General features: G+C 40.1%; 4 protein-coding genes across 7 annotated transcripts in view; 2 read left to right on the top strand and 2 right to left on the bottom strand.

Moving 5' to 3' along the window:
- Nucleotides 1-523: 523 nt before the first annotated feature.
- On the bottom strand, nt 524-11,862 carry LOC101168437 (NLR family CARD domain-containing protein 3-like). Its single transcript, XM_011483080.4, has 12 exons — nt 11,777-11,862; nt 9,332-9,445; nt 8,610-8,723; nt 7,366-7,479; nt 7,130-7,243; nt 6,964-7,042; nt 5,651-5,876; nt 3,790-5,575; nt 3,526-3,699; nt 3,246-3,419; nt 1,338-1,384; nt 524-1,255 (listed from the first exon to the last, which is right to left on the bottom strand). Exons 2-12 carry the CDS (start codon nt 9,442-9,444, stop codon nt 708-710), a joined length of 3,489 nt encoding a protein of 1,162 aa, XP_011481382.1. The 5' UTR covers nt 9,445; nt 11,777-11,862; the 3' UTR covers nt 524-707.
- Nucleotides 11,863-12,229: 367 nt separating this feature from the next.
- On the top strand, nt 12,230-17,468 carry fbxo3 (F-box protein 3). 2 transcript variants are annotated; one of them, XM_023964451.2, is made up of 12 exons: nt 12,230-12,429; nt 13,533-13,622; nt 13,705-13,868; nt 14,806-14,920; nt 14,989-15,193; nt 15,271-15,316; nt 15,441-15,525; nt 15,603-15,725; nt 15,799-15,914; nt 15,986-16,093; nt 16,175-16,257; nt 16,382-17,468. In XM_023964451.2, the coding sequence occupies exons 1-12, from the start codon at nt 12,338-12,340 to the stop codon at nt 16,538-16,540; spliced, it is 1,386 nt and encodes a 461-aa protein (XP_023820219.1). In that variant the 5' UTR covers nt 12,230-12,337; the 3' UTR covers nt 16,541-17,468. The 2 variants fall into 2 exon arrangements, with proteins under 2 accessions (XP_023820219.1, XP_023820216.1); XM_023964448.2 differs by having other exon boundaries at nt 12,250-12,429; nt 16,346-17,468.
- A 93-nt stretch (nt 17,469-17,561) lies between these two features.
- Nucleotides 17,562-20,539, bottom strand: LOC105355539 (uncharacterized). Of its 3 annotated transcripts, none has more exons than XM_078933892.1 (4): nt 20,430-20,539; nt 18,129-19,604; nt 17,791-18,024; nt 17,562-17,710 (listed from the first exon to the last, which is right to left on the bottom strand). In XM_078933892.1, the coding sequence occupies exons 2-4, from the start codon at nt 19,600-19,602 to the stop codon at nt 17,562-17,564; spliced, it is 1,857 nt and encodes a 618-aa protein (XP_078790018.1). In that variant the 5' UTR covers nt 19,603-19,604; nt 20,430-20,539. The 3 variants fall into 3 exon arrangements, with proteins under 3 accessions (XP_078790018.1, XP_023820221.2, XP_078790017.1); XM_023964453.2 differs by having other exon boundaries at nt 20,378-20,456; XM_078933891.1 differs by lacking the exon at nt 20,430-20,539 and adding an exon at nt 20,059-20,276.
- Nucleotides 20,540-21,637: 1,098 nt separating this feature from the next.
- Nucleotides 21,638-25,747, top strand: part of nhsl1a (NHS-like 1a) — a 29,695-nt gene continuing 25,585 nt past the window's right edge. The window contains exon 1 of the mRNA XM_078933890.1: nt 21,638-21,754. Coding sequence (XP_078790016.1) covers nt 21,739-21,754 — 16 coding nt within the window. The 5' untranslated portion in view covers nt 21,638-21,738. The remainder of the gene's footprint in view (nt 21,755-25,747) is intronic.

The following is a 25,747-nucleotide window of genomic DNA, read 5'->3' on the forward strand; positions in this document are numbered from 1 at the left end:
TTCAGAGGAGGGATAGTGGATATATTGGTAGAAGGATGTTGGAGATGGAGCTGCCTGGCCGGAGGGCAAGAGGACGGCCAAAGAGGAGATATATGGATGTCTTAACAGAGGACATGAAGTTGGCTAACGTTAGGGTAGAAGATGTTCATGATAGAGTGAGGTGGAAAAGGATGATTCGCTGTGGCGACCCCTGATGGGAAAAGCCGAAAGAGAAAGAAAGATGTGTATGATTAGATGCACATTTTTTGATAGGCATGTAAGGGGACCCATCAAGATGAAACAAAACAGATGGAGAGCGCTAAAGCAAACATTACAGTGACTATGCTTACTCCCAACCATGTTAGTTAGCAACATGTACAAAAAACACAGTTCCACACTGCTTCATGTTCGCCATATTAGCATATTTTTAAAACCCCCAAACTTGTTTGCAAGTTGCAAAAAAACAGACTGCCATTTTGACAGAGCGCCGTGGGCCTCTCAAAATCACTTTGACATCAGTAAACACAACTAGAACTAATCCATATTTTAGGAACTCTGTGGTATTCTGAAAAAAGTTAAGGCTTTTAGGTGCGCCTTATAGTGCGGAAAATAAGGTACATCTTTTTGTTTTTCTTTTCAAGAAAACTTTACCTACAAATTAATTATCTGATGTCTGTAGAGTCTGAGATCAAGGTCTGAGCTATGCATGGTTACAAGAATACAGAAATTTATTTCAGCTCACACAGGGACACTGAAGAAGCTACATAACCAAACTGAAACCCGACCCTGAAAGCCGGATAGACCGGCTCTGTGAATTTGGTGCTGATGGTGTGGAGGTGAATCAGATCAGATGTGGAGGAGATTTTGTAGAAAGACACAGAGCCAGAGGGCCAGTCTAGATACACCCCCACTCTGTTAGAGTCAGACGGTGGAGCAATTTCTGTCTGTTGGCTGTTGTGGTAAAAAGAGTAGGTGCTTCCAGAACAAAACAAACTCCAGGACTGTTTGTTGCCTCCCAGAATACAGTCAGCATTCTCTCCTTTCCTTGTGATTCCTTTGTAAGTGATTCCAATGCTCACCATTCCCTTCCACTCTACTTCCCAGTAGGACCTCCCAGTCAACCCATGGCTGCAAAGCAGCTGCTGATAATGGTCAAACCGCTCGGGGTTGTCAGGATATTGCTCTTCCTCTTCCACTGCATTCACCTTGCGGTTGTCATCAGACAGCCTGAGGTTTTTGTGAGCAGTCTTTAAATCCAAAGAGAGTCGACCTGAATCTGGAGCAACATGACAGCAATCCAGCGTAAGATAGAAAAGAGAAAAACGTTTTGTTTTCTTTTGTTTTTTAAAATAACTTACACTTCCTCAGGCCAACTGTCAGCATCCAGGGTCCAGCATGGTCCAATCTGAGGACAAAGTACATGCAGGTTAAAAAGTTTCATCAAAAGAAAAATTCTGGAAGTAGCAGACAAATGCACCCAAAACAGAACTCCAACCCCCACACCAGTTGCAGGCTCCACCCACCTAGGATGAGGTATGGGACAAAGGATAAACCCCAAGCAAGTGCATGTGTGTGTTTTGTGTGGCGGAATGGAATGTGTGTCACATATCCCAAAATGCCAACACGCGGCGACCTTACTACAAGTTTGGCAGTAAAATCGGCCTGTGGCTGCACTTTCAGGACATGACAAAGGAATAGGGGTTATCGGAGACAGCAATCGCATTTTTACATGCCGCATGGTTCAAAAGTTCAAATGAAATTGGTCAAATTGGTCAGTGGCTGCCTGTGCACATTTTATTGTCGCGCGGTAGCAGTCCAGTGACAGGCGGGTGGGAGGAAGCCAGCAGCGTAATAATTGACTGAGTCTCCAAGGTCCCCAAAATTGTCTGATGATCGTTTGATTTCAGACTGCCACCCTCCAGCCACCCACCTGCTACCATTCTGGCATCCCTCTGCCACCTTCCAAGTGTTAGAAATTGTATGGTAGCAGAGCGGACACTCGACTCGACTGTTGTCATGGACTGGGGGTGCGACAATGACCAGACTTCAATCTGGCAATCCCGGCCACCGTCGGTTTAAATGGGAAGATGGGATTGATGCAGCACAAAACTCATAATGACGTTAGGACCCCAGCAACTCTGACACCTGCGCATTGGCGAATTGTGGTTGATGCTGAGAAGAATACAAAGAAGACACAACATTGTGCTTGCTGCACTACACAAAGAAGACGAGCAAGATGCACAAAAATGGTGGAGAAGAAGTTGTTAAATGAGGCCATGGTGTCAGCGCAGAGTGTTGCCCGAACAGCATATCAAGAGCAGTCCCCTTCCCGGGACATTTACACATCATCCAACCAGAGCTGCAACCAATCCGGCTGCCACTGCTCTGTGGCCGCCCGATTTTGAAATGATGTCATCCTGCCTTACTGCTGCCTTCTGATGACCATGTCAATGATTTAAAAAAATTAATTTAATTGGGCATCAGCAGCTAATCTTGAAGATTCTGCCGATGCCTCCTCATTGAGCGGTGGTAGATGTATTTGTGACAGTAGCATAATAAAAGTTGTGAATTAAAATTTGACAAGTGACGTTTTTCGTAGATGCCCCCCGTTTGCAGACAATTAATGTCTTACGCATCCTGTGTCTCCAATTTGCAAATAAAAAAAACGATAAAGGGTGCAAACTCTAACCCACCAGCAACCTGCCCTTACACGACAAAGCAAACTGACTCAGGAGGGAACCAACAGACACAAATTACCACACTGGACCCAGCAGTACCCTTGGCCAGTGACACACTGGTCTGCTGCAGCAGACACTGGTCCCCCTTGGCCAGCAGACCACTTGTCTGCATATGTAGGAGATCTCCTACATATGCAGACAAGTACCCCACCAGAGGTTGGACAGAGGATGTCCCCAGCTGCACCCAGAGATACCAACCCTCAATCAAGGTTAGGGTCACATCTCAAAACCTACCAGCCTGCCCCCACACCTGACCATAGGAGTACACCCACCCCATCCAGGTAAAAGACCTCGCCCCCTGAGTAACAGACCAGGCACTCATCCAGGAGAGTGCCTGAAAGGCCATCAGTTGAAATTTCAACTTATAAATAAAAGCTGTGACATTTTCAAGTCTTTAAGAGTCTGAACAGGTCCTTTAGGAGCATTCAAGTAAACTTTCTGTCTCAAGATTTTGCCAAACTGAGGCTAAAATTGTTGGATTTTAATCTTAGGGCATACATGTATGAGACCTTACAGAAATTTCTCTACCTGAGTAGGGTTTTCCGTTTCCTCGGAGGATTCTCCACAGCAGCTTTCAGTAGGTTCTCTCCTGCTACTCCTGGATGGTTGTAGCTTAAGTCCAACTCTTTCAAATGGGAGTTGGAGGCCAAAGCTGAGGCCAGAAATGCACAGCTCTCCTCTGTGACCAAACAACCTGATAACCTGAGCAAACGGACACAAGAAATGCATTAGATTACCTTCCTGTTTTAAAGTTCATTCATATCATCTACTCATGAGCTCAGTGGTGACTTGATACTGAATCACCAACCTTAGAACTTCCAGTCTACAGTGAGGACTCTGGAGTCCTTCTGACAGAAGCTTCACTCCTGAATCTGTCAGGTTGTTGTTACTCAGGTCCAACTCTTTCAGACTAGATGACTCAGTGCCGATAAGTGAGGAGAGCTTTTTACAGCTTTTCTTTGACAGATTACAGCCACTCAAACTGAAAGAAACCAGACAACAGCCACTTTAAAAACTGTGACATTCTAAGAATGAATCAAAACTGAGGTCTTTCTTCTTTTTAGATACTTACAGAGCTTTGTTGGAGGCTTTGATCACTGGCAGTAGCCTCAGAAGAGCCTCCTCTGAAGCAGAGAATTTCTTCAAGTCAAACACTTCTAGATCTTCCTCTGATGACAGTAAGATGAAGACCAGAGCAGACCACTGAGCAGGAGACATTTTGTCTGTAGAGATACTTCTTGAATTCAAGAAATGTTGGATCTCCTCCACTAAAAGATTGTCATTCAGTTCATTCAGACAGTGAAAGAGGTTAATGTACTTCTCCGTGGATTGTTTTCTTTCAATTCTCTCTTTGATGTATTGGATGGTTTCTTCAATGGCTTTTGAGCTACTCTCTGTCTGTGGCAACAGACCTCGAAGCAGATTCTGATTGGTCTGGAGTGAGAGACCCAGGAGGAAACGGAGGACCAAGTCCAGGTGTCCATTGGGACTTTGTAGGGCTTTGTCCACAGCAATCTGATAGAAAACTGTCTTTGTTATTTTAGTTGCTTCAGTCAGTTTTGATTCTGTCTTTTGTTCTTCCATGAGATTGACTCCAGTGGCAGTAAAAGTCACATGGACATGCAGAGCAGCAAGGAATTCTTGAATGCTCAGATGGATGAAGCAGAATACCTTGTCCTGATACAGCCCTCTCTCCTCAACAAAGATCTGAGTTAGCACTCCTGAGTACACTGAAGCTGCTCTGATATCGATGCCACACTCTGTCACGTCAGATTCATAGAAGATCAGGTTGCCTTTCTGCAGCTGCTCAAAAGCCAGTTTTGCCAAAGACTCCATCATCGTCCTGCTCTCTGGACTCCAGTGAGGATCTGACTCAGCTCCTCCATCATATTTGATCTTCTTCACTTTGGCCTGAATCACCAGGAAGTGGATGTACATCTCAGTCAGGCTCCTGGGAAGCTTTTTCACCTCTTTGGTCTTCAGCAGATCATCCAGAACTGTAGCAGTGATCCAGCAGAAAACTGGGATGTGGCACATGATGTGGAGGCTTTGTGCTGTCTTGATGTGGGAGATTATTCTGCTGGACTGTGACTTATTTCTGAATCTCTTCCTAAAGTACTCTTCCTTTTGTGGATCATTGAACCCTCTGACTTCTGTTACCATACCAATAAGTTGAGGAGGGATCTGATTGGCTGCTGCAGGTCGTGTGGTTATCCAGATGTGAGCAGAAGGAAGCAGGTTCCCCCTGATGAGGTTTGTCAGCAGCTTACCCACTTTGGCAGGCTTTTTTGGGTCACTTAGAACCTGAGTCCTGTGGAAATCCAGGGGAATTCGGTATTCATCCAAGCCATCAAAGATGAAGACGACCTGGAAGTTTTCAAAGCTCCAGATTCCTGCTTCTTTGGTTTCAGGGAAAAAGTGATGAATGAGTTCTACCAAGCTAAACTTCTTTTTCAGCACATTCAGCTCTCGGAAAGTGAATGGAAATATGAAGTGGATGTTCTGGTTTGCTTTGCCTTCAGCCCAGTCCAGAGTGAACTTCTGCGTTAAGACTGTTTTCCCTATGCCAGCCACTCCCTTTGTCATCACAGTTCTGATTGGTTCCTTTCTGTCAGGTGGAGGTTTAAAGATGTCCACATGTCTGATGCTTCTTTCTGCTTTACTCAATGCTGCCTCAATTAGTCTGACCTCATGTATTTCATTGAGCCCTCCAGCACCCCCCTCTGTGATGTAAAGCTCTGTGTAGATCTCATTCAGAAGGGTTCGGCTTCCTGTTTTAGCGATTGCCTCAAACAAACACTGGAACCTCTCTTTCAGATTGGATTTCATTTTGGTTTGGCACTCCGGGGCAATGCTTTCTAAATAAAAAACAGAAAACATCAGGTTGGATTTTAAGCAAACTGTTGTTTCAAGGCGGTGTGAAGTTCTCTTACTGCTGTGTAGTAGGTCAGCCAATTTCTCCTGTTTCATTTCCCTCAGGAAGTACATAGCGATCTTCAGAAAGAATGCTCTACTTGTTTGTTTTGGTTCTGCATTATCGCAACCCATCATCTCTTCCTCTTTGTGGCTGGTTGAGGATTTTGCTAAATCTGGTTTCAGAGCCTCGCGGAACCTGTTCAGCTCATTCTTCACAAATGTAGTGATGTTTTCCTCAAGAAGCTGAAAAGCATAAAAGAAATCCAGAGAAATCTGAGTTCCATTGGGTGAACAATGTTCTTTAAATCTCCTTGGCTGGGTCATACAACTGAGTACTAGGGTCATAAAAGAAGAAAAATAAACAAAAATTTGAAAATAAAATCATGTGAATAGAGGTTTTTTCTCATAAACTTATGAGAAAAAAGTCAAAATTTTATGGAGGTAAAAATGTAAAATTACGACAAAAAAATGTCACTATTGATCGTAATTTGTCTTAAAATTATAAGAAAAAGTAAAAAATGTGTGAAAATAAAGTTGTACGATTGCAAGAAAAAAGATGTATGATTATAAAATTTAACAATTTACAAGAGTAAAGTAAGAAGTTTATACTTCAAAGAGTCCACATTTTACAAGCAAAACGTTTTTTGTTTTTTTAATACAATCATAAATATAGCTTTTAAAATATTTCAACAAAGACAATAGAACATTACCTGTTTATTTCTGTTGCATACGATTTAGAGAAATCAAAAGCATATCGCACAAAAGAATCTCGCTGAATCTGGTTTGGCTTACTTGTAAATGTATAACCTTATATACATGAAATTACAACTTTATTTTCAAGTATAACTTTATCTTGTAAAATTAAAACTTTTTAACTAATACCTACATGGTTGTACTCTTGTAAGATGTAGACTTTTCTGTAATGACTTTATTATTGTTAAATCTTGACTTTTCTTCAAACGTTGACATCATTTTTCTCATATATATATACATATATATACATATATTTATAAAAACATTTCTTTTCAGGTAGACCCTAATACTCCGTCATAGTGTAAGATCACTAACAGTAAAGAAAATAAATTTATCAAAGATAAAACCACCAAAATTGTGCATAAGCATTCCAAAACATAAGTCTTTTTTCTTTTTTCTTTTTACTTTTACGTGTTCACTTTTTAAATTAGATTTTTATATTTAAAATTAAAAATTAAAATAGAATTTTAGATTTACAGATGCATAAATATTTTTGCATAACCTAAAACTTTTTGACCCAACAGAATGTAAGCAAATCCTCACTGAGAGGTTTTGTATAATTTTGTTCTGCTCCAACCTTAAAGATGGTGTCCAGCTCTGTTTGATTGTACTGCTCAGACTGTCCTCTGAGCATCTCTGGTCCCACCTGCTCCATCCTGACAACACAAAAGAGACATTTTTTCTTCCTGTAGTCGTAATCCATGTCAATATGTGGAATCTGACTAATGTGGACTGAATCTCACTTTGTTTCAGGGAACCATTGTCCATCTTTAAAGTTTAAAGGATAGCCTGCAGATTGATCACTTTTTATGGACACAGAGCTTGGTGCTGGTAAGTGTTTCTCCTCATGAGACACCCTGGAAAGATAAAGAGCAAAGATGATAACTTAATTATAAATATTCTAAAGAATGAATCTGGTCTGCAGTTCTTGTCCTCCCAAAGTTGATAGGATACAGATTTATGTGGACTGAAAGTTCACCTTGTTTCAGGTAACTGGTGTCCATTTTTACAGTTTAAAGGGTAGTCGGCAGATCGATCACTCTTCATGGAAACAGTGCTCATTTTGTCGGGAGCTTTCTTCTGTTGAACAACACTGCAAAAACAGGAAAAGATGGTTGAAAGGTTTGAGTACTTCAGTGATTGTAGAACTCATTTTTCCCAGGCCCAACACCTATGGTCCAATGGGTGACAAGTTCTATCATGAAGCCAGGAATATAGAACAACAAGAGATGCCTTGACATGGGGCAGGTAAGCACCTATTGGCCCAGTTTCCTTTAGTGGGAATTGGGCAGATGACACTGAATTACCTTACTTTAAGCCAAAGGATGGATCCCAAATGGTCACATTTGTTGAATTTTAATAACAAAGGTGATTGGTGCAACAACAGCCGAATTGCGAGAGTATCTGATTCAAATAGTTGGACTAGGTGCATTACATTGTTTGGAGTTTTGAACCGAAAATTTTCAGAAGCTAGACACGGGAGTTGCTCATGATTAGAGGTTTCGGTTCGGGGTGGACTTGCTCATGGTCCCCCAGCTCAGCTACCAATGGACAGGCTCACTGGACAAACTGGTAAACTGTCTCCACCTGTTGGGGCTTACTTGAACAGTAGGTCAAGGTACCCAACCTCTTTGGAATCTCTGGGAAAGTGCCCCTAAATGCAAATGGGATTCTATTGTTGGACTTTACATTTTTCTTTTCATACTTTTGTACTTCATACATTTCATACTTCACATTTTGGCCACTAAAACATTAGGTACTAACACAATGGTGTATTTTAGTTAACTTCTGGCTAAGCTCATTGCCATGGAGTCTAAAACTTTTATATCCAGAACATAATCAACCAAGTGCTGAGAGTCTGGAGACATTGAGTGTAAGTGGACCACGCCCTCCACGTTATTGCCAATTCAACTGTTTGGAGCTGTAGCCATTGTCAGGGGAGCAACCCATGAATCCGGTGAAGAACTTGGGTCTGAAAGGAGATCCTGTTGAGAAGCTCAATACGATCTTAAAAGAAAACCAGCAACACTGATTACTAAACAAGAATGTGTTGAGGCTGCTCGAGAATCTGTTCTGAAGGTGTCTTAGAAGCCCCCCCCAAGGGAGATGTTCCAAGTATGTCCTGTCCTGACACCTGGAGGGGCAATGTTTAGCTCTATTTGGTCTGCAACTCCTATCATCTTACAGTTTATGGGAAGCTGATGAAAAGAAACTCAAAATCACCTTGTTTCAGGGGACTGGTGTCCATCTTTAAAGTTTAAAGAATAGTCTGCAGATTGATCACTCTTTACGGACACAGAGCTTGGTGCTGGTAAGGGTTTCTTCTCACGAGAGTTTCTACAAAAGACAAATGGTAGTGAAAAATACAATAAATTTCCTTTTTTAACTTGTCCTGTCTAACATCTGAACAAACAGATGAAAGCTGAAGGTCTTTAGTGTTGGACAGATTTTGCTATTACAATAGCAAATATATATGTATATATATATATATATATATATATATATATATATATATATATATATATATATATATATATATATATATATATATATATATAGATGTGTGTGTGTGTGTGGGTGGGTGTGTGTGTGTGTGTGTGTACATTTTTCTTTTTACAGAGGGAAGAGAGAAGGGAAAAGTGTTGAAGAAACAAAGAAAAAAAGAGAGAGATAGAAGAAGAAAAAAGAGAGGGGGAGAAAGTAAGGGGATATGGATGCCAAGTTCTTAATGTGAGTAGGTTGTGATTATAAGCTTCACAATGTAGCTACACAATTTATGCCAGATCTGCATCCAAGAGTGAAATACTGAGACAAAGATAAGTGAAAGATATTTGTCCATCAATACACTGTGGGTTTTAATACACAAAATTCAGAAGAATTATAAGTCTTGAGCCCCTTTTCTCCCACAGTTTGTGGAATCTGACTAATGTGGAATGAAACGTCACCTTTTTCCAAGGATCTGATGTCCATCTTTAAAGTTTAAAGGATAATCTGCAGAATGATCACTCTTTACGGACACAGAGCTTGGTGCTGGCTTGTGTTTCTTCTCCTTAGACATCCTGGAAAAGATAAAAAAAAGTATTGGATGATGATATTTTTAGAATATAAATCTGCTCTTGAGCTTTATTCTACCATGAATATAAATTTGGGGAACTGATGTCTTTACTCATTGTATATTATGTATTCTAGTTTGGAGGCAGAATATAAGCTTACTGACATTACTAGGTAACCTGTTTGTCTCATTTGTGAAGCGAATGCGGCTGTAAATAAAGCTGATTGAGCAAACTACCCCTAGTTGCAGTGTGCAGACCGAGGCGTGGCTCAACGTGGGCAGGGTTAAACGTATTGTACTCCGCCACTGTATGTGATTTTTCTTCGTCACCGCAATAGTCGTATTTTGCCTCACATTTTAAAAGTTTGCAAGTGCAATATTGCCACTTAAAGGATTCGGGAGTGTATCCTGAGATGATTAAACTAAGGCTCGCCTTATGCATTTTTTTTTAATTCAGGAAAAGATTTGTTATTTGGATTTAGGATATATTTTATCAATAAATTGATACAGTTTTTTTTTAAACATGATAAAGATAGTGCTGTGAAGTACTGTCCATTGTAATTCACTATTTTTGTAGTCACGTGATTTTAGTTCAGTGTTTTTATGTTTACTTCCTGGTTCATTGGGAGCACTTCCTGAATCATCCTGTGGACCCATTTATTGATTTGCTTTAAGAGGCTTGTCTTAAACGTAAAAGGTTTTCTTTTTGTTTTGTATTTTTGTTCACAAATTGCCCACATTGTATGGACGTTTTCCTGTTAGAATTGGGGGGTATTTTTAGTTTTTGGTACACATGTAACAAGTAAAATAAATCTTTAGCCTGTGTTTTTTTGGTTTGAATTTGATCAGGATTTTGGTTTAATGCAAGGGGTGGAGGCTATGTAGGCTTATTCCCTGTCATACTGTCCCCAATTGATTTATTTTGCCAGAAGAAAAGAAATAAAAAGAAAAGAGCCTCATTGACTTTCTTTGTGAACAGTGGTTTATTCTTCTGAAATACATAGGACTTTTAAAAATGCATTATATGTGCATTATTTACTTTATCTCTTAATAGTTTTATGTTCATTAAACTGTGATTGTTTGCTAGATAAAAAGGAAACTCTTGAGGTGAATAATTCAGGTCAGATTTAGATCAGGACATTCTAAAAGAGAAAGAGCTCTTTGTTGTTGCAGGAAATGTAACTTTATTTTAAAATGAACATCATAAAAACCTGAATCATAAAACTTTTACAGCTTTACTGGAATCTAAATGTTGCATCATGCAGGAGGGAAGTCCTGCGAGAATGGGGTTTGCTACTCTGGTAAATAGCCATGAAATGTCATTTATATTTGAAAGATTAGTTTATAAACTTAATAGTTACAGTTTGCTCCACAGTTGGTTGAAAAGTTTGATATTGTAGCAACCTAAAAGAAATTAACTTCATGGTACTTTTATGAAACCAAGTGTTTTTGTTGAATGGGAGCCTTTCTGAAGACATTCTCACCTGCTCTCTTTTGTGCCTGGAAATCATGACTGGTTTTCCATTTTGAACCTCCACAGCACTGAAGCCTCATGATATCAATGTTTGTTTGTCTTTTTACAACAGTTACTCATTTATGTTTTGTGATTTAAATAATAAAATGAATATAAAATAGCATGAATTAAAAAAATGGACAAAATAAATTTAATTTAAAAAAATCAACTAAATTTGTATGCTTAGTTCTATAAAATGTGTGCATTAAAGCTCTAGACTTATTGCAATGGCTTAGACTCAGGTCCAAGCGCCAATAAAAACAGAAACCATCATAATTTGTGTTAGAAAGTTAAACAAATAGCCCAATAACCACATAGCAACACTAATTTTACACAAACAAAAGATGAATTTTTTGTCTGTATTCATCGTTTACAAATACATACTGTTGGTCTTTTTTATTATGTTGATTAGATTAGATTAGATTAGATTAGATTAGATTAGATTAGATTAGATTAGATTAGATTAGATTAGATTAGATTAGATTAGATTAGATTAGATTAGATTAGATACACTTTATTCATCCCACAATGGGGAAATTCTCTTATCTTCAGCAGCAAATAAGACATTCAGAAATACAAACAGCAAAGAAAGTGGCCTTCATAGAGGATAAAGTGACCTTCAGAACAACATAATATATAAATAACATTATAAAACATTATTATAGATACTCTATGACAAAGTAATTTAAATTTAAACAAAATAATAAAGTAAAAATCCACAGCAAAAGCAACCGTTACAGAATAAATAATAAATGAAAGCTTTTGTAACTCTATAGACAACTTCGTTTTAACCTAAATGTGACAGCACAGTTTGATCTCCTTTACCTTCTTGAAATGCTCGAGTCTCCGCTTGGTCTTCAGTTCATGCTTGTTTTCATCCAGTCTGCTCTTGCTTATCTGAAAAAGGTTTTCAGTTCCTTCAGTTTAATTTGCTGATAGTCAGAATCTAAAGGGTAAAGGTTGTTGTTGTGCTGTTTTTATTGGTCCCAATAAAACAAAAGTCTGTTGTAAACATAAAACACAGGTCAGTGCTTGGTAAAATGATATGCGGCATTTACAAGAATACTTCTTTTTAAAAATAATCTTTTCTACCCTTTTCTGCCTGGTTTAAGGCCCACGGTGTTTTACAGTCACAAGTCCCATTCCACCTATCTCTACAAAATTTTACACTAAAAGCGCTGAAAGGGAGTGTCAACACTTTATGTTATTATGGTTCCTATCAGTGTGTGTGTGTGTGTGTATATATATATATATATATATATATATATATATATACACACACATTTTTATGAATAGCTTCTTTCCAACGCTAGGTGGCAGTGTTCACGTCACCCATGGTTGTCCATTAAAAGCTACCTCTAAGAAGAAGTGAGGCTACGGCTAACAATGGCAGCTTCCTCGGAGTTTGAAATGGACCAGCTTCCTTCAGACCCACTTCTGCACATATTTACTTACCTGAGCTATAGAGACCTGGTCCAGTATGTATGCAACCGAATTCTCCGACACACAAAACAGAACGGCTGTAAACAACCGCTTTCTTCTAGCTGCAAAACAGAGACGTCAACAAAGTACCGCCGCCGTGAGGCAGCAGCTCCATAGCTTATTAGCATAGCTGTTATGTTGTGTTTTCTATTTTAGATGGTTAAAAACAACGCATTTTGCACTTGTTTTCATAAATTACGAATGTGAACTAATAACAGGGTTGAATGTGCGGGCATTGTGGAACTAAAATAGCAAATTTAAAAAGAAAAACTTTATAAATAGTATACCTTATCTCGATAAATATATTTCCTTGTAGCTAGTTACGTGCTAACAGCTGCTGGCAGGTTGTTTACTGTTTGTTAACAAGTACTGTTTTCAATTCGTAAACATTTCTGTAAATTAGAGTAATAATAATAATAACCAGCAACATTTAAGTGACAGTAAACAACAGTTTGTGTCACATGACTGAATGTAAAGTTTGAATAGTTTTCACAAATATACTGCATGATTAATAACTACACAAAATTATGCTTTTTAAAGATCAGTGCTGAAATGACCTGGAAAAATATTTAAACTGAATTTTATTGTGTATTTTACTTTACTGTAATGAAGATTTTATGTTCTACTTAAAGACCCACTCCAATGAAAATTGTTTTTTTTTTAACATGTTTATGACGGACGACACGTATAAAGAAAATTGACATTACAATTACATTTCTGAGCATTTCTTTATGCAAATCGTTGTGAATCTGAAGCAGACAAAAAATGCTGTTTGAAAAAGATCTTATTTGTACGCTGGGTGGGGCAAAATCTCCCCGCTCCTCTCCATTCAGATTCATGCACTGGCAGACAAATAGATCCGTCTACGTCTTTGTTTTCCTCATCTGAGCTCATCTGGGTCAAAACTGTACAGATGGATGATTGCAGCATAATCATAATTAAAAGACCTCTGGGAAGGCTTTTACAATAGATCAAAATATGATTGAAGTGGGTCTTTAAGGTATTTTTTGAAAGCTGTAGTTTACCTGTGTTTAAGGCGAGTCATGCACAGAGTAAAATTGTGTATGTGTGTTGTGTTTTTTTGCTGGTGTGTTTACAGCTGCAGCTTTGTTAACCGGAGGCTGAACGAGCTCTCCAAGCACAACCTGCTGTGGAAGTCTCTGTGCTGCCAACACTGGCTGCTGACAGAGTGAGTTCCCTCCCGGCAGTGCGCTAGCCCAAACCCGGCTCCGGCTCAACACCAGCGCTAAGCCGTCTCGTTTTACTTTCAGTGCTGACCGCCTCCAGAGTGGCCTCTCCTGGTACTGCCTGTTCAAGCGGTACTACTCCGACCTGGGCCGTTACATCCAGCACTACGCGGTGCTGAGGAAAGCCTGGGAGCAGCTCAAGAGCTTCCTGCAGCAGCGGTGCCCCCGCATGATCGCATCGCTCAAAGGTGGTACTGCAAGAACAAACGACCCAGGCTTTAATCGCACAAATACGAGTTACAGAACAGTGTTGACATAATGCAATGCAGAGGTTGTAGAAGGAAGGGGAGAACTTTGACGCCTGAGGAACAATGGGGTGTTTTCCACTTAGGGCACTTTATTAGCCGTTTTTATGTGGTGTTTTAATCTACAATTCCAAAATCCAGGGCCCTGGAAATCCCCTAAAAGTCTCTGTAAAAAAAGTAGTGTGCATCGATTCTGACTACATTGACAATTATTGACCATAATGCATTACGTTTGGATGATTTGTCATTAAAATCTATTTAAACATCCAGGTTCTCATCATTGCAACATAGTGGATTCATAAATAGTCTTTGTAAAATTTAAATATTTATCAGGTTTTTACTTTAGGGAAATGGGTGACGGCACAATTGCCGTATTTAATCAAAACACAGTTGTGAGCATGTGTCCAAATGACCTTAAAACCCAGAGGAAGTCCAGAACTATGTGGTCTTTTGAGGGCTATGAAGTAGTGAGGGCATTCTGACACAGTCTATAGGTGGTTGATTTCTCCAACTTAACCATTAAATGTGAAGAAATCTTCCATAATGTGTGCTTTTAGGAAAAAAAATCTTCTTGAATTTACTTCATTTCTAATCTAACATTGCCCAAAATAGCACCAATCTTAGTAATGAAACAGCTGCCTTCAGAAATGCAATTTTAAGCTTCATTTTCTTTATAAATTTCCTCTGTCAATGAGAAAAATGCCACATGTTAAAAACCATTTTCATCAGAGTGGGTCTTTAAAGGTTAAATCACACTTTGGCTCATTTTGTAATCAATTTTAAACATGTTTACTCCTTTTTGTTTTTTATTGATCTCAAATGTATTCCATCGTCGATTCTTTAGCCCTCTTTGAAACTGTTCTGTCTTTTTTTTTGGTAGAGGGCACCACAGAGGCGGAGCTGAACGACATTGAAACCCAGATTGGCTGCAAGCTTCCAGATGACTACCGCTGCTCGTACCGCATCCACAACGGCCAGAAGCTGGTGATTCCAGGGTCGGTATCTGGAGTGCTACGCCGAGGTGGACTCCGCTCCTTGTGACCTCCCTGCCTTTTGTCACCAGGCTCATGGGGAGCATGTCGCTGTCCAACCATTACCGCTCGGAGGTCCTGTTGGACGTGGAGACGGCCGCTGGGGGCTTCCAGCAGAGGAAAGGCATGAGGCGCTGCCTGCCGCTCACCTTCTGCTTCCACACGGGCCTCAGCCAGTACATGACCCTGGACCCCATCGAGGGTCGCCGGATGGGCGAGAGCTTCTATCCCTGCCCCGTTGGTGCACTTCCTGTTCTCTCCGAATAAAGCAGTAAAAATGCCAACGCTTTTTAAATTTAGATTTCTATCTCCAGGATCAGACCGCTCAGGATCCAGCAGCCATTGACATGTTTATCACAGGTCTGAAACATCGGTTTTCAAAACATTCCCAGTTATACCTGGACTTGATTCTTTTGCTAATTCTAGTCCTTGTTTTTAAAAAAAACAAAAACAAAGGCTGCAGTAACTCAGCATTTCATTTCAGGGTCTAGTTTCCTGGAGTGGTTCACCACATACGTGAACAACGTGGTCACAGGAGAATATCCGATTATCAAAGACCAGATCTTCAGGTAAAACAAGCGATTCGCCGCCCAACCTCACCTGAACGATATCAGACTCTCACAGCTTCCATCCCCTCTTCTTCCAGGTACGTGCACGAGAAAGGCTGCGTGGCAACCACTGGTGACATCACCGTCTCTGTCTCTACATCCTTCCTGCCGGAGCTGTCATCCGTCCATCCGCCGCACTTTTTCTTCACTTACCGCATCAGGTACCGTCATTCGCCCCCCAAATGCAGATGTCTTGTTGTGATCGTTCTGGTAGTGAGGAGCCTCCGCTTTTAGAATAGAAATGTCCAGCAGTGCCTCGCGTGAAGCTGCCTGCCAGCTGGACAGTCGGTACTGGAAAATCACAACCTCAGATGGAAACGTGGAGGAAGTTCAGGGCCCAGGCGTGGTCGGTAGGTCGCCGCGGCGCCGAAAGTTGTCCGCACGGCTGAAACCAGCTGCTGAGTAGCTGTGTTGTTTGCAGGTGAGTTCCCGGTCATGACGCCGGGGAAGGTGCACGAATACGCCAGCTGCACCACCTTCTCGACGCCGTCGGAGTACATGGAGGGTCACTACACCTTTCACAGGCTGGGTGAGGCTCCGCCCACCTGCAGCTGTCAACTCAGCAGTCGACACCGCCTTCCTCAGCCGCTCCCGTTTTTTTCTCTTTCAGCCAATAAGGAGGAGGTTTTTCAGGTGGCCATCCCCCGCTTCCACATGGTCTGCCCCACGTACAGAGAGCCAGAGACCAGGACGGTAAAAGATGCATTTTTTTTAAATCCTCAGTCAGATGTTGAAAAAAGGAAATACTTCGTCGTATATTTTGTTTGTTTTTCTGCTGCAGAAGCAGTCAAACAACTTAATTTCTACCTTCAACCAGGACAACGACGGGGAGTTCTGCAACACCGATCACCGGGACAGAGGCAACGACGGGGACGATGACGACAGAGACGACGACGACGACGGAGGCGACTTCAGCAGGATGAGAGAAATGAACATGGCTGTTTTGGAGGGGGCGTGGTGCCCCCGACACATTTGAGCACCACTTGGGTCGTCAGTCTGTGGCTTGACGAATGAGCAGCAGAGAATTCTGGGTGGAGTCACTAACAGAAAATACCTTTTCTGGTTGTTTTTTTTGAGTCAGTCTGACAAGCGAGGAATTTAACCAGCAGCGAAGAAAGAGGTTTGCTGAAGACAAGACCTGCTGTTTTCTATGGAAAAAAAACGATTCCTTTTCTGTTACAGAAGCAAAAAGTCTGCTTGCCCAGCAAATATTTCAAAGAAACAAGCAAGAACTATTCCCAATAGAATTTCCTTCAAACAAACAAACAAAAGCCAAAGTCTGGTTCCCCGTTTGACACAGCGAAAGAAGCTTTTGGACACACTTCAAAAGTAGTATTTTGGAGGCATTTCTTGATTTATTCACACAAACATTTTTTCGTTAAAAACAATTTATTATAAAAATCGCTAAGATGAGCTTGCAGGAGTCTACAGATTTTAAAGGAAGTGTGCAATGTTCACCAAAAAGGAAGCTTAAATGGTGAAATGTTTTGTTTTTTGCTTGAGATGATGAGGTGTATTTCGCCCCCTGCTGGACATGCCAAGGACTTGCCAGTACATTAACTTTTCTTTTTTTTTAGGAAAATTGTTTAAGGACTCATAATATATGCACGGGGGACGGAGGGGTTGTGATCATATGGAGGAGTTTGCGGTGTTTCTGGTTATGTCTGGTATTTCTGGCTTTATTGTTATTATTTTGTTAAAAACAGGCTCAGTGTGTCACTGAATAGGATTTTTTCAGGTTTCAGCAGCAGGATGACTCGCTGTATTGACTTGATTAAAGAGTCAGAGTCATGTGACTCTGGGTTTAACTCACCACTAAGCTGATATTTTTACACAAAAAAGTCTTTGATGCTACGTGGTTCCTCTAAAATGACTTCAATAAAAAAGTTAAGCTAAAAAGAGAAGTTCTGATTTCATATCTAGAGACATAATTGTGTTTTTCACTCTAAAAGCAGACTAAAAGTTAAAATTTATCAGAAATCTAGAAGGCAGTTTAGTTAGTCGTCGTCATCTTCATCATCTGGCTCCTCCATCTCCTTCCTAGAGCTCCACTGCCTCCTGGCGGCTCGGGTCTCTTTCTTCTCCTCCTCTTCTTCGTCATTGTCCTCCTCCTCACCTCCAGCTCCCCTGACCTCCCCGCCCTCCTCTGAAATTAAAAAAATAAATAAATAATAGTAACTGTTTCAAAGCATAATTTTGATGTGCTTTAGCTTTCATCTAATGCACCTGTAGGAAACGGCCATCTCAGCTCCCGGGCGTTGCAGCGGCTGCAGTGCCTCTTGAATCCGCCCAGGAACTCCGAGCGGAACCAGCAAAAGGGGCAGGCGTAGCGGCCCGGCCGGTGCGCCTGCCCCACGTGCTTCTGCAGGCGGCTGGGCAGAAAGAAGCTCCGCCCACACTCCTTGCAGGAGTACGGACGCTCCACCTCGTGGCTACGCAGGACATGGCTGATGGCAAAGCCTTCAGTGGCAGACAGCGAAATGTTTAATTAAAAAAATAATAGTTTTGATAGTTTATAGTAATAGTTTTGATCAACTGTTTTGTGCCACTCCTCGCTAGAGTACCTTTGAGTTTGGTCTTCCAGCCGCAGATAAGGCACACAAAGCGACTGGACGTGAAGCGGATCACCTTTGCCGTCGCCTTCATCTCCTCCTTCAGCATCTCCCCACTCAGCCCGGCTCCCTCGTCCTCCTCGGCCCCGCCTTCCTGCATGTGGCTGGTTGTGGCCGCGTCCCGCTTGATGCCCCGGTTGGCGTAGGCTTTGGGGATGTTGTGCTTGCGCACCATGTGACTGATGGCGACAGACTTCTGCCTGTGACTCCAATTGCAGATCAGGCAGCGGTATCCGCTGACCTCCATCAGCTCGCTTTTCTCCCCTTCGTCTTCTTGCTTAATGGTCACCGACTCTGGCACTGCACCTTCTTCCTCCTCCCCTTCACTGCTTCTCTTTTTTTTGAGAGCATCTTTAGATCCTTCCTCTTCTTCACCCTTTTCACTCCCATCATCCCCACCTTCCTCCACCTCCCCTTCACCACTTCTCTTTTTTTTGAGAGCATCTTTAGATCCTTCCTCTTCTTCACCCTTTTCACTCCCATCATCCCCACCTTCCTCCACCTCCCCTTCACCACTTCTCTTTTTTTTGAGAGCATCTTTAGATCCTTCCTCTTCTTCACCCTTTTCACTCCCATCATCCCCACCTTCCTCCATCTCCCCTTCACCACTTCTCTTTTTTTTGAGAGCGTCTTTAGATCCCTCCTCTTCTTCATCCTTTTCACTCCCATCATCCCCACCTTCCTCCACCTCCCCTTCACCACTTCTCTTTTTTTTGAGAGCGTCTTTAGATCCCTCCTCTTCTTCATCCTTTTCATTCCCATCATCCCCACCTTCCTCCACCTCCCCTTCACCACTTCTCTTTTTTTTGAGAGCATCTTTAGATCCCTCCTCTTCTTCACCCTTTTCACTCCCATCATCCCCACCTTCCTCCATCTCCCCTTCACCGCCTCTCTTCTTTTTTAGAGCGTCTTTAGATCCCTCCTCTTCTTTAACTTTTTCATTCCCATCATCCTTACTGCTTCTCTTTCTTTTAAGTGTGTCTTTTTTGCCCTCCTCTTCTTCACCCTTTTCCCTCCTATCATCCTCCCCTTCCTCCTCCCCTTCACTGCTTCTCTTTCTTTTAAGTGTGTCTTTTTTGCCCTCCTCTTCTTCACCCTTTTCGCTCCCGTCGTCCCCACCTTTCCCTCCGCCTACCTCCTCCCTCCTGTCCATGCAGTGTTTGGTGATGATGTGCTTGTACAGTTTGGTGAAGTCGCGGCAATTGAAGAAGCAGATGGAGCAGTGGAAGAGCCGCACCCCGCTCTGGTACATGAGGATGTTGCCGAGGCGACCCACAGCTGTGTCATCCAGGTGGGTGGGGTGGGAGGCAGCCAGGTGCGATAGCAGGTGGGCGTGGCTTTTTGAAAAACTGCCACAGTGGGGGCACTGGAGGTGACCCACAACCCCGCCTCCCACCTCACCTTGTGTCTGCATGATGACAGGCATGTCTGAAAAGAAAAAAAACATCTAGTTTCTAACAGTCTACTTTCTTCTAGAATCTAACTTTTTAAATAAATAAACAAAAACAGCTGCTATTCATATATGAAAAATAAAGCTTGGTGTTTGAAGCTTATGAAACATGATATTTAATTTGTTTTCACGATTTCCATTACCACAAATCCTAAATGCCTATTAATAAACTATTTTGGTGGGCAAATGGGCACTTTTTCATATTACTAAGCTATTCACTCATATTAAACATTAGATCTGATATTTAAATCAAAGCTGAATTGGGGAAAACTGACTTTGTGGCGCATCTTTAAACGCCTGAAAGCTTAAATCCGACCACAGAGAGTGAAAAACGATTTAACGGAAACCTAGTAGCCAACCCTGTTCCTCGTGGGCTACCGTCCTGTTTTTTTTAAGCTAACGCCTAACCCTGCTTCAATAATTGCTGCTCACCTGGATCAGGTGTGTTCAGTCAGTCAGAAACTGGGCTGCTTCAGGCCAGCTGATCAGAGTCTACTGAAGCTGTGTAGCTGCAAAACAAGCAGGGCGGTAGCCCACGACGAACTGGGTCGGTGAACCCTGATGGAGCCTTAAACTTGAGCTAGCATAACAATAAAGAATACAATAGCCTTTTGCTTTTCTTTTTTTAACACACACGCCTGAACCGTGACTTCCGGAAGTTGTGTTAAAGCTCTTAAGCTGGGAGGGAAGTAATATACAGATACAGATATAGATATGCAGTGCAATTTAAAGCTTTTAAAAATCAAAATACTTGAACCGCTCTACTCGTCCTGCCAGAGGCAAATGTACTCTTCCGTGTTTACCTTCCGTGCACCCAATCAGCTTTTTCGTATCAGAGGAGTGACCAATCAGAACCTTCCGGAGGAATTCCTGTGCAAACAGTTATCGCGAGACGTAAACCGAGCTTTGTTTTGAGTCCCTCATCCTATGCTCGGGTACTGGAGAAAACGGAGAAAGATATCATTAAGAATGTCCGTTTTTGTAGATTTTGTTATGGAAAGTTAATGCTATCATTATAACATTACTATTGTAAGTTTAAATAAAAATAGAGCAGGCCCAGCAGCCATATTTGAAAGATAATTGAACGTTTTTTTTTTAAAGTATAAAATAAAAGCACAGCACCCATTATCGTTAAATATTTTGAATGGAATTTGATATTATCATCAAAATAATATTGCCATTTATATCAATTGATTTTGCAAACATAGGAGGAGACCAATTGGGATTTTATTTTATTAAATGTAATTTAAATTTAACTAAAATCTTTACATTTTTGTCATAAAATAAAAACTTAACGTGTTACATCCTAAAAACATTGAGCTCAACCTTTAATTAAATTTAATAAAGAGTTGAAAGTAGATGTATTGTGGTGTTATATATTTATAACGCTTTTTCTCTTCATACTCAAGTGTTTTGGCAATTATTATTCATTGCCATTCAGCTACTCCCTTTTAGAGATCATTAGTTTTTAATCATTTGGTGGAAATTCCAGGTCAGGCTTTTTTTATTTGTCTATCCAACAAAAAAAAGTGCCCAATCAGAGAGCTTATTATTTCAAAGGTTATTTCAAATTTTGTGTTCGGCAGAATGGCTTAGATGTGGCTCAGTTTGATCATCACTTACCTCCTGGGCGATCTGCTTCAGGACTGTTTCAACAGTCGAGATTAGAGCCTTTACTTTCCACAACATAAATGTAGAAAATTATCTGTTAAGATTTAAACCAACCACTGAGTAAAATCCTCTCCACCACACCAAGAGAAATTTGCTCAGAAGATGAAGACTTAGTGAAGTGCCCCCACAGTAATGGTCACATTAAGCCAAAGCTACTGGAAGCCATTCCCAAAAATGATCATGGTGCAGCAATCGGACCCAGTTATATGTTTAAACTGTTCTGAACGTGTCTGACAGCTTTGCAGAATCAGAATTGGAAAGTGGGAATGAAGGGGTGGGCTTTTATTGTGGAGGGATGAGGGAGGGGGAAACACACAGAGTGGGAGGACTCTGAGTCTGAACTTGCATTTTCCTCCAGTTATTGCTGAGATTTACTCTCACAAAGTCCACACAGACGCAGCAGACATAATTATCAAGAAAGGCTGGGCAAACAAGGCTAACATGCACTGCTTTAAAGGTGAGAGAGAGAGAATGCATGAAGTCTATGGGGCGCTAATGCATTCGTGTGTGTTGGATTGAGTTTTATTTTGATCAAAGAGGGAGAAAGGTGCCAATGAGATGCTGTGTTGTCAGGGCTAATCTCCTGCAGCTCTTTGTGCAACTGTTGCCATAGTTACTGCGGCTAACAGTATTGCAACTGCAACAAGAAGTGCTGCTGCAGTGGTGCGTAAGAGAACATGTAAGCAGCGCTGCCTTGGCTCATGTCAAGCGTTGTTGGTCAGGAGACGTGTGCGTTCTTGACTTTGACATGTGTGCATCTGTGTTTGTGTTAATAGCTGCTGGCCTGTCGAGACAGGCTGAAACATCCCATTGAGCCCCTAAAACACAGCTGTTCAGCCTCTGGAACACACAAACACACATACACAGTGAAGACGTGGTGGCTCACTCATGATGGAGGCAGAAAAGCCTGCAAGACCCAAAGAAATAAGTTTGTTTACACTGAAACTTGTGTGTTTAGTTCAGTACAAGCGCTTCACTAATCATCTATTCATCTGAGTGCAACAGGCTGACGGGCTTTTGTGTTGTTTTGTGTCTGTTTTATCTGCAGCTGGTTTATTATTCCAATCAATATTTGATCATTTTTTGAACAGTTTTCAACATGTGGTCTTTTTGTGTTACTTTTGAGTTTCTGTGCATCTTCCTAATAGTTTTTTAAACATATTCTAGAGTCTTGGTGTTGGTTTAATTATTACTTTTAAAAACACTGCCATGTGAGTTAGCTTTTTTTACTCATTATAGTCTATTTTGGTTCATTAATTAACCTCTTGAGACCTGGTGTCCACATAGAGGACATCACACTGTGGGTTTTATTACTAATGTAGTTAATTCTGATTACCAGCGGCCCTGTGACTACGAAATAAAAGAAGGCATATCAAACAAAAGCCCTGTTCTCAAGAGGATATGGTGCTTTAATTGTAGTTTTCTCTTCACAATTTTTCCTTTGTGTCTTTTTTGATTATTTTTTTTCTTTTTTATTAGAACTGATTTTTTCTTTAAAAAAAAGGGTATTGGATGTGGATTTTTCTTTTCTTTTTGAGCTATTCTATGTAATTTGTCATCATTGTGTTTGTCTTGTTTGTTCAATTATTTTCATTAATATTTGGTCTTTTTTGTTTGAAATTTTTAATTATTGTGCAACTTCATAATAGGGTTTTGTTCCTATTCTAGGCTTTGTTCCTATTTTAAAAACTATTAAAAACATTGACACATGAGTTACTATTTGCTCTCATTTTAGTCCATTTTTGCTAATTAAAAGGTGCTCTTCTTTGTAGTTGTTTTTCCTCTATAGCTGTTCGATTCTTTTTTTATTTGAAGAAGAAAATAATTTTTCTTCTTTCAATTAGGGTATAAATTGTGGGTTTTATTATCTTTCATAAGCTATTCTATGAATTTTTCATTTTTTTTGTCATTCTCACACATATTCTCATTAATATTTGGTCCTTTAAAAAAAAAGTTTTTTGTTAACTTTGGATCATTTTGTGTTCAATTTTAATTGCTGTGCAGCTTCCTAATAGTTTTTCGTACATATTTTTGTCACTTGGTGTTGGTTTAATTTTTGCTTTGAAAAAATGCAGCTGGAATTAGTTTTTGTTCACATTGTAGTCTAATTTGGTTGATTAAAAGGAACTTTTTTTTTAGTATTTTAATCAATAACTGTTGTCTTTTAAGTAGAACTGAGTTTGAATTTTTTGAATTGGGTTATAACATGTGAATTTTTAATTATCTTTCATGAGATATTATATATATTCTATGAAGTATTCGTATTATTTGTGTTTGTCTTGTTTCCTGCTAATGTTATCTTTAGTATCTTCATGGCCATTTGCAGCCATTTGTCATGGGATTTCACGCTTTTGCAGTTGTTTAGCTTCCAATTGTGTATTTAAAAGTATTAATTGAAACCTATTTTCATATAGTATATATTAATTTATTTTATATGTTTTTGCAAATCATTTAAATCCTTCACTATTATCATTTTACATCTGGATATTTTTATTTGATGTCCGAAATTAGTATTCCTATGTGAAACCGCTGGACTACTAGTATTAGTAGTCCTTTTGCAGGTTCTCCTGTGGTTCTGGGTGGTCATATATAGTGCAACAAGACAGGTTAAACTCAAAAGAAGCAGCATTTTTTGAGCTTTGATTCTTTTTAAAGTGAGCCCCATAAGCTCGTAAATTCATCAAATTTCACTGAGGTAAGAATACTCATTATTTCATGAAAACATCTGAAGTTAATTCAGAAAAAATGTGATTCTGAGGCTCAGAATTGACTTTACCTGAACTAAATGACTACATTATCAGTCCATCTGTGATGAAAGTTTGCCTTCAGCAGTCATTTTTATGACAGACCACAAGATTTTTAATCACTAAAACTCGTGAAAGTGTCAAAACAGAGAATCCAAATGATGGAAGAGACCCAGCAGCACCAGGAGAGTTAAGAAGCTTCCCTCCATTTAAAGTGTTTCTCTCTGTCAGTCACGAGGCGGGTGACCTGTGACTCCAGAAAGTTAGTCGGTTAATAATAAGAGGAATGTGACTCTGAGGCACCATGCTGATCTTCGTCTTTACTCAGAAAGCGGTTTTGGTTCCGAGGGGATCTGATTGCGGCACGTAAAACCGTGTGTTAGTCACCAGTGACATGGAAAGACGTCAAATTTACATTTTTCATTCTCATGTAAAAAGTTCACTAAAACCATCATGAACTTTTCCAAGGATCAGAACTCATTCTAGGAATCGGAAGAATTTATATGTCAACTTTTAATCTTTTTTTTCCCAATTACTTGCCAAAAGCATAAAATAAGCCTTTTATAGTCATGTTTTTTTCTTTTTTAACTTTACAGTTGAATAATGTTTAAACTTGTCTAGGTCTTGCCTATTTTTGGTCACTTTTTATTTTATTTTTGGTTTTGGTTTTGGTTTGTTAAAAGTTTTTTTTTTTAATATTCTGTCTTTTTATTGTTTTTTTTGTTTGTGCTTTTGCTTGCTTTTCGTGCAATTTGTACATTTTTAAGGTCATTTTCCACTGGTTTGATATAGAGACAACTTTATTTGAATTTAGTTTGTCTATCTTATTGGCTTTAAAGTCTCACTACGATCATCTCTTGATCTATTTTCTAAGTGTTCCCAGTGATTTTTAAATTATGATGATGCCATTTTAAACCTCGGTAAAAAAACAGAATAGTTTTCTAGGACATAGTTTCTGCAGAGTGGCATTCGTTGATTAGAAATGAACCTCTATTGGAGGAATTGTTGGTGTGGAGTAAGTCTGCCCTCATTTCCTATCATATATCTGGCTATCTTACAGCCCCCTCACACCTCCAACCTGCAACAGAAATTGTGAGCAGCATTGGAGCTAACAAGCCATACAGTTTTGGGTCAAATGCCAGCTACAATAAGGAAAACAAAGTTGTACAAGGATCTTGTCGTGTGCATCAGAATGTAGCAAAAAAAGTGTCTGCCAGGGTATTTTCTATGTCATAAATACAATTTCCTTCTAACAATTTTTTTCATCTGCTCCCGATTCACAATGATTTGAATAAAAAATACTCAGAAATGCAATTTAAGGCTTCATTTTCTTTATACTTACATGTCCTAAATCATGAGAAAAATGCCACAGGAACACAATAAAACACCAAAAAACATCATTTTTGCATCATAGTGGGTCTTTAAGGATTCAGTCTTGTTTGGCTTTTTATCCAGAAATGTACTCTATGCACACATCCACATACAAAATCAACGCCTCGAGCACTTTTTCTTTTTCGAAATATCTCAAATTTCTCCAAGAAGCTTTTAATAAGCTCTAATGCAATTACTCAGTCGCTGTCCTTTCACTCTGTGGTTCTTTTTAGCGGAGGATTAATTAATGTTTAAACATGTTCTGCAGAGCAAAGAGTGATGTGTTTTTATCCCCCCCCAAAAAAACAAAAAAAAACGAAACTTTGAAGCATGCA

The sequence above is a fragment of the Oryzias latipes genome, chromosome 2 (genome assembly GCF_053564925.1).
Source record: "Oryzias latipes strain Hd-rR chromosome 2, Olatipes_Hd-rR_3.1".
NCBI lineage: Eukaryota > Metazoa > Chordata > Actinopteri > Beloniformes > Adrianichthyidae > Oryzias > Oryzias latipes.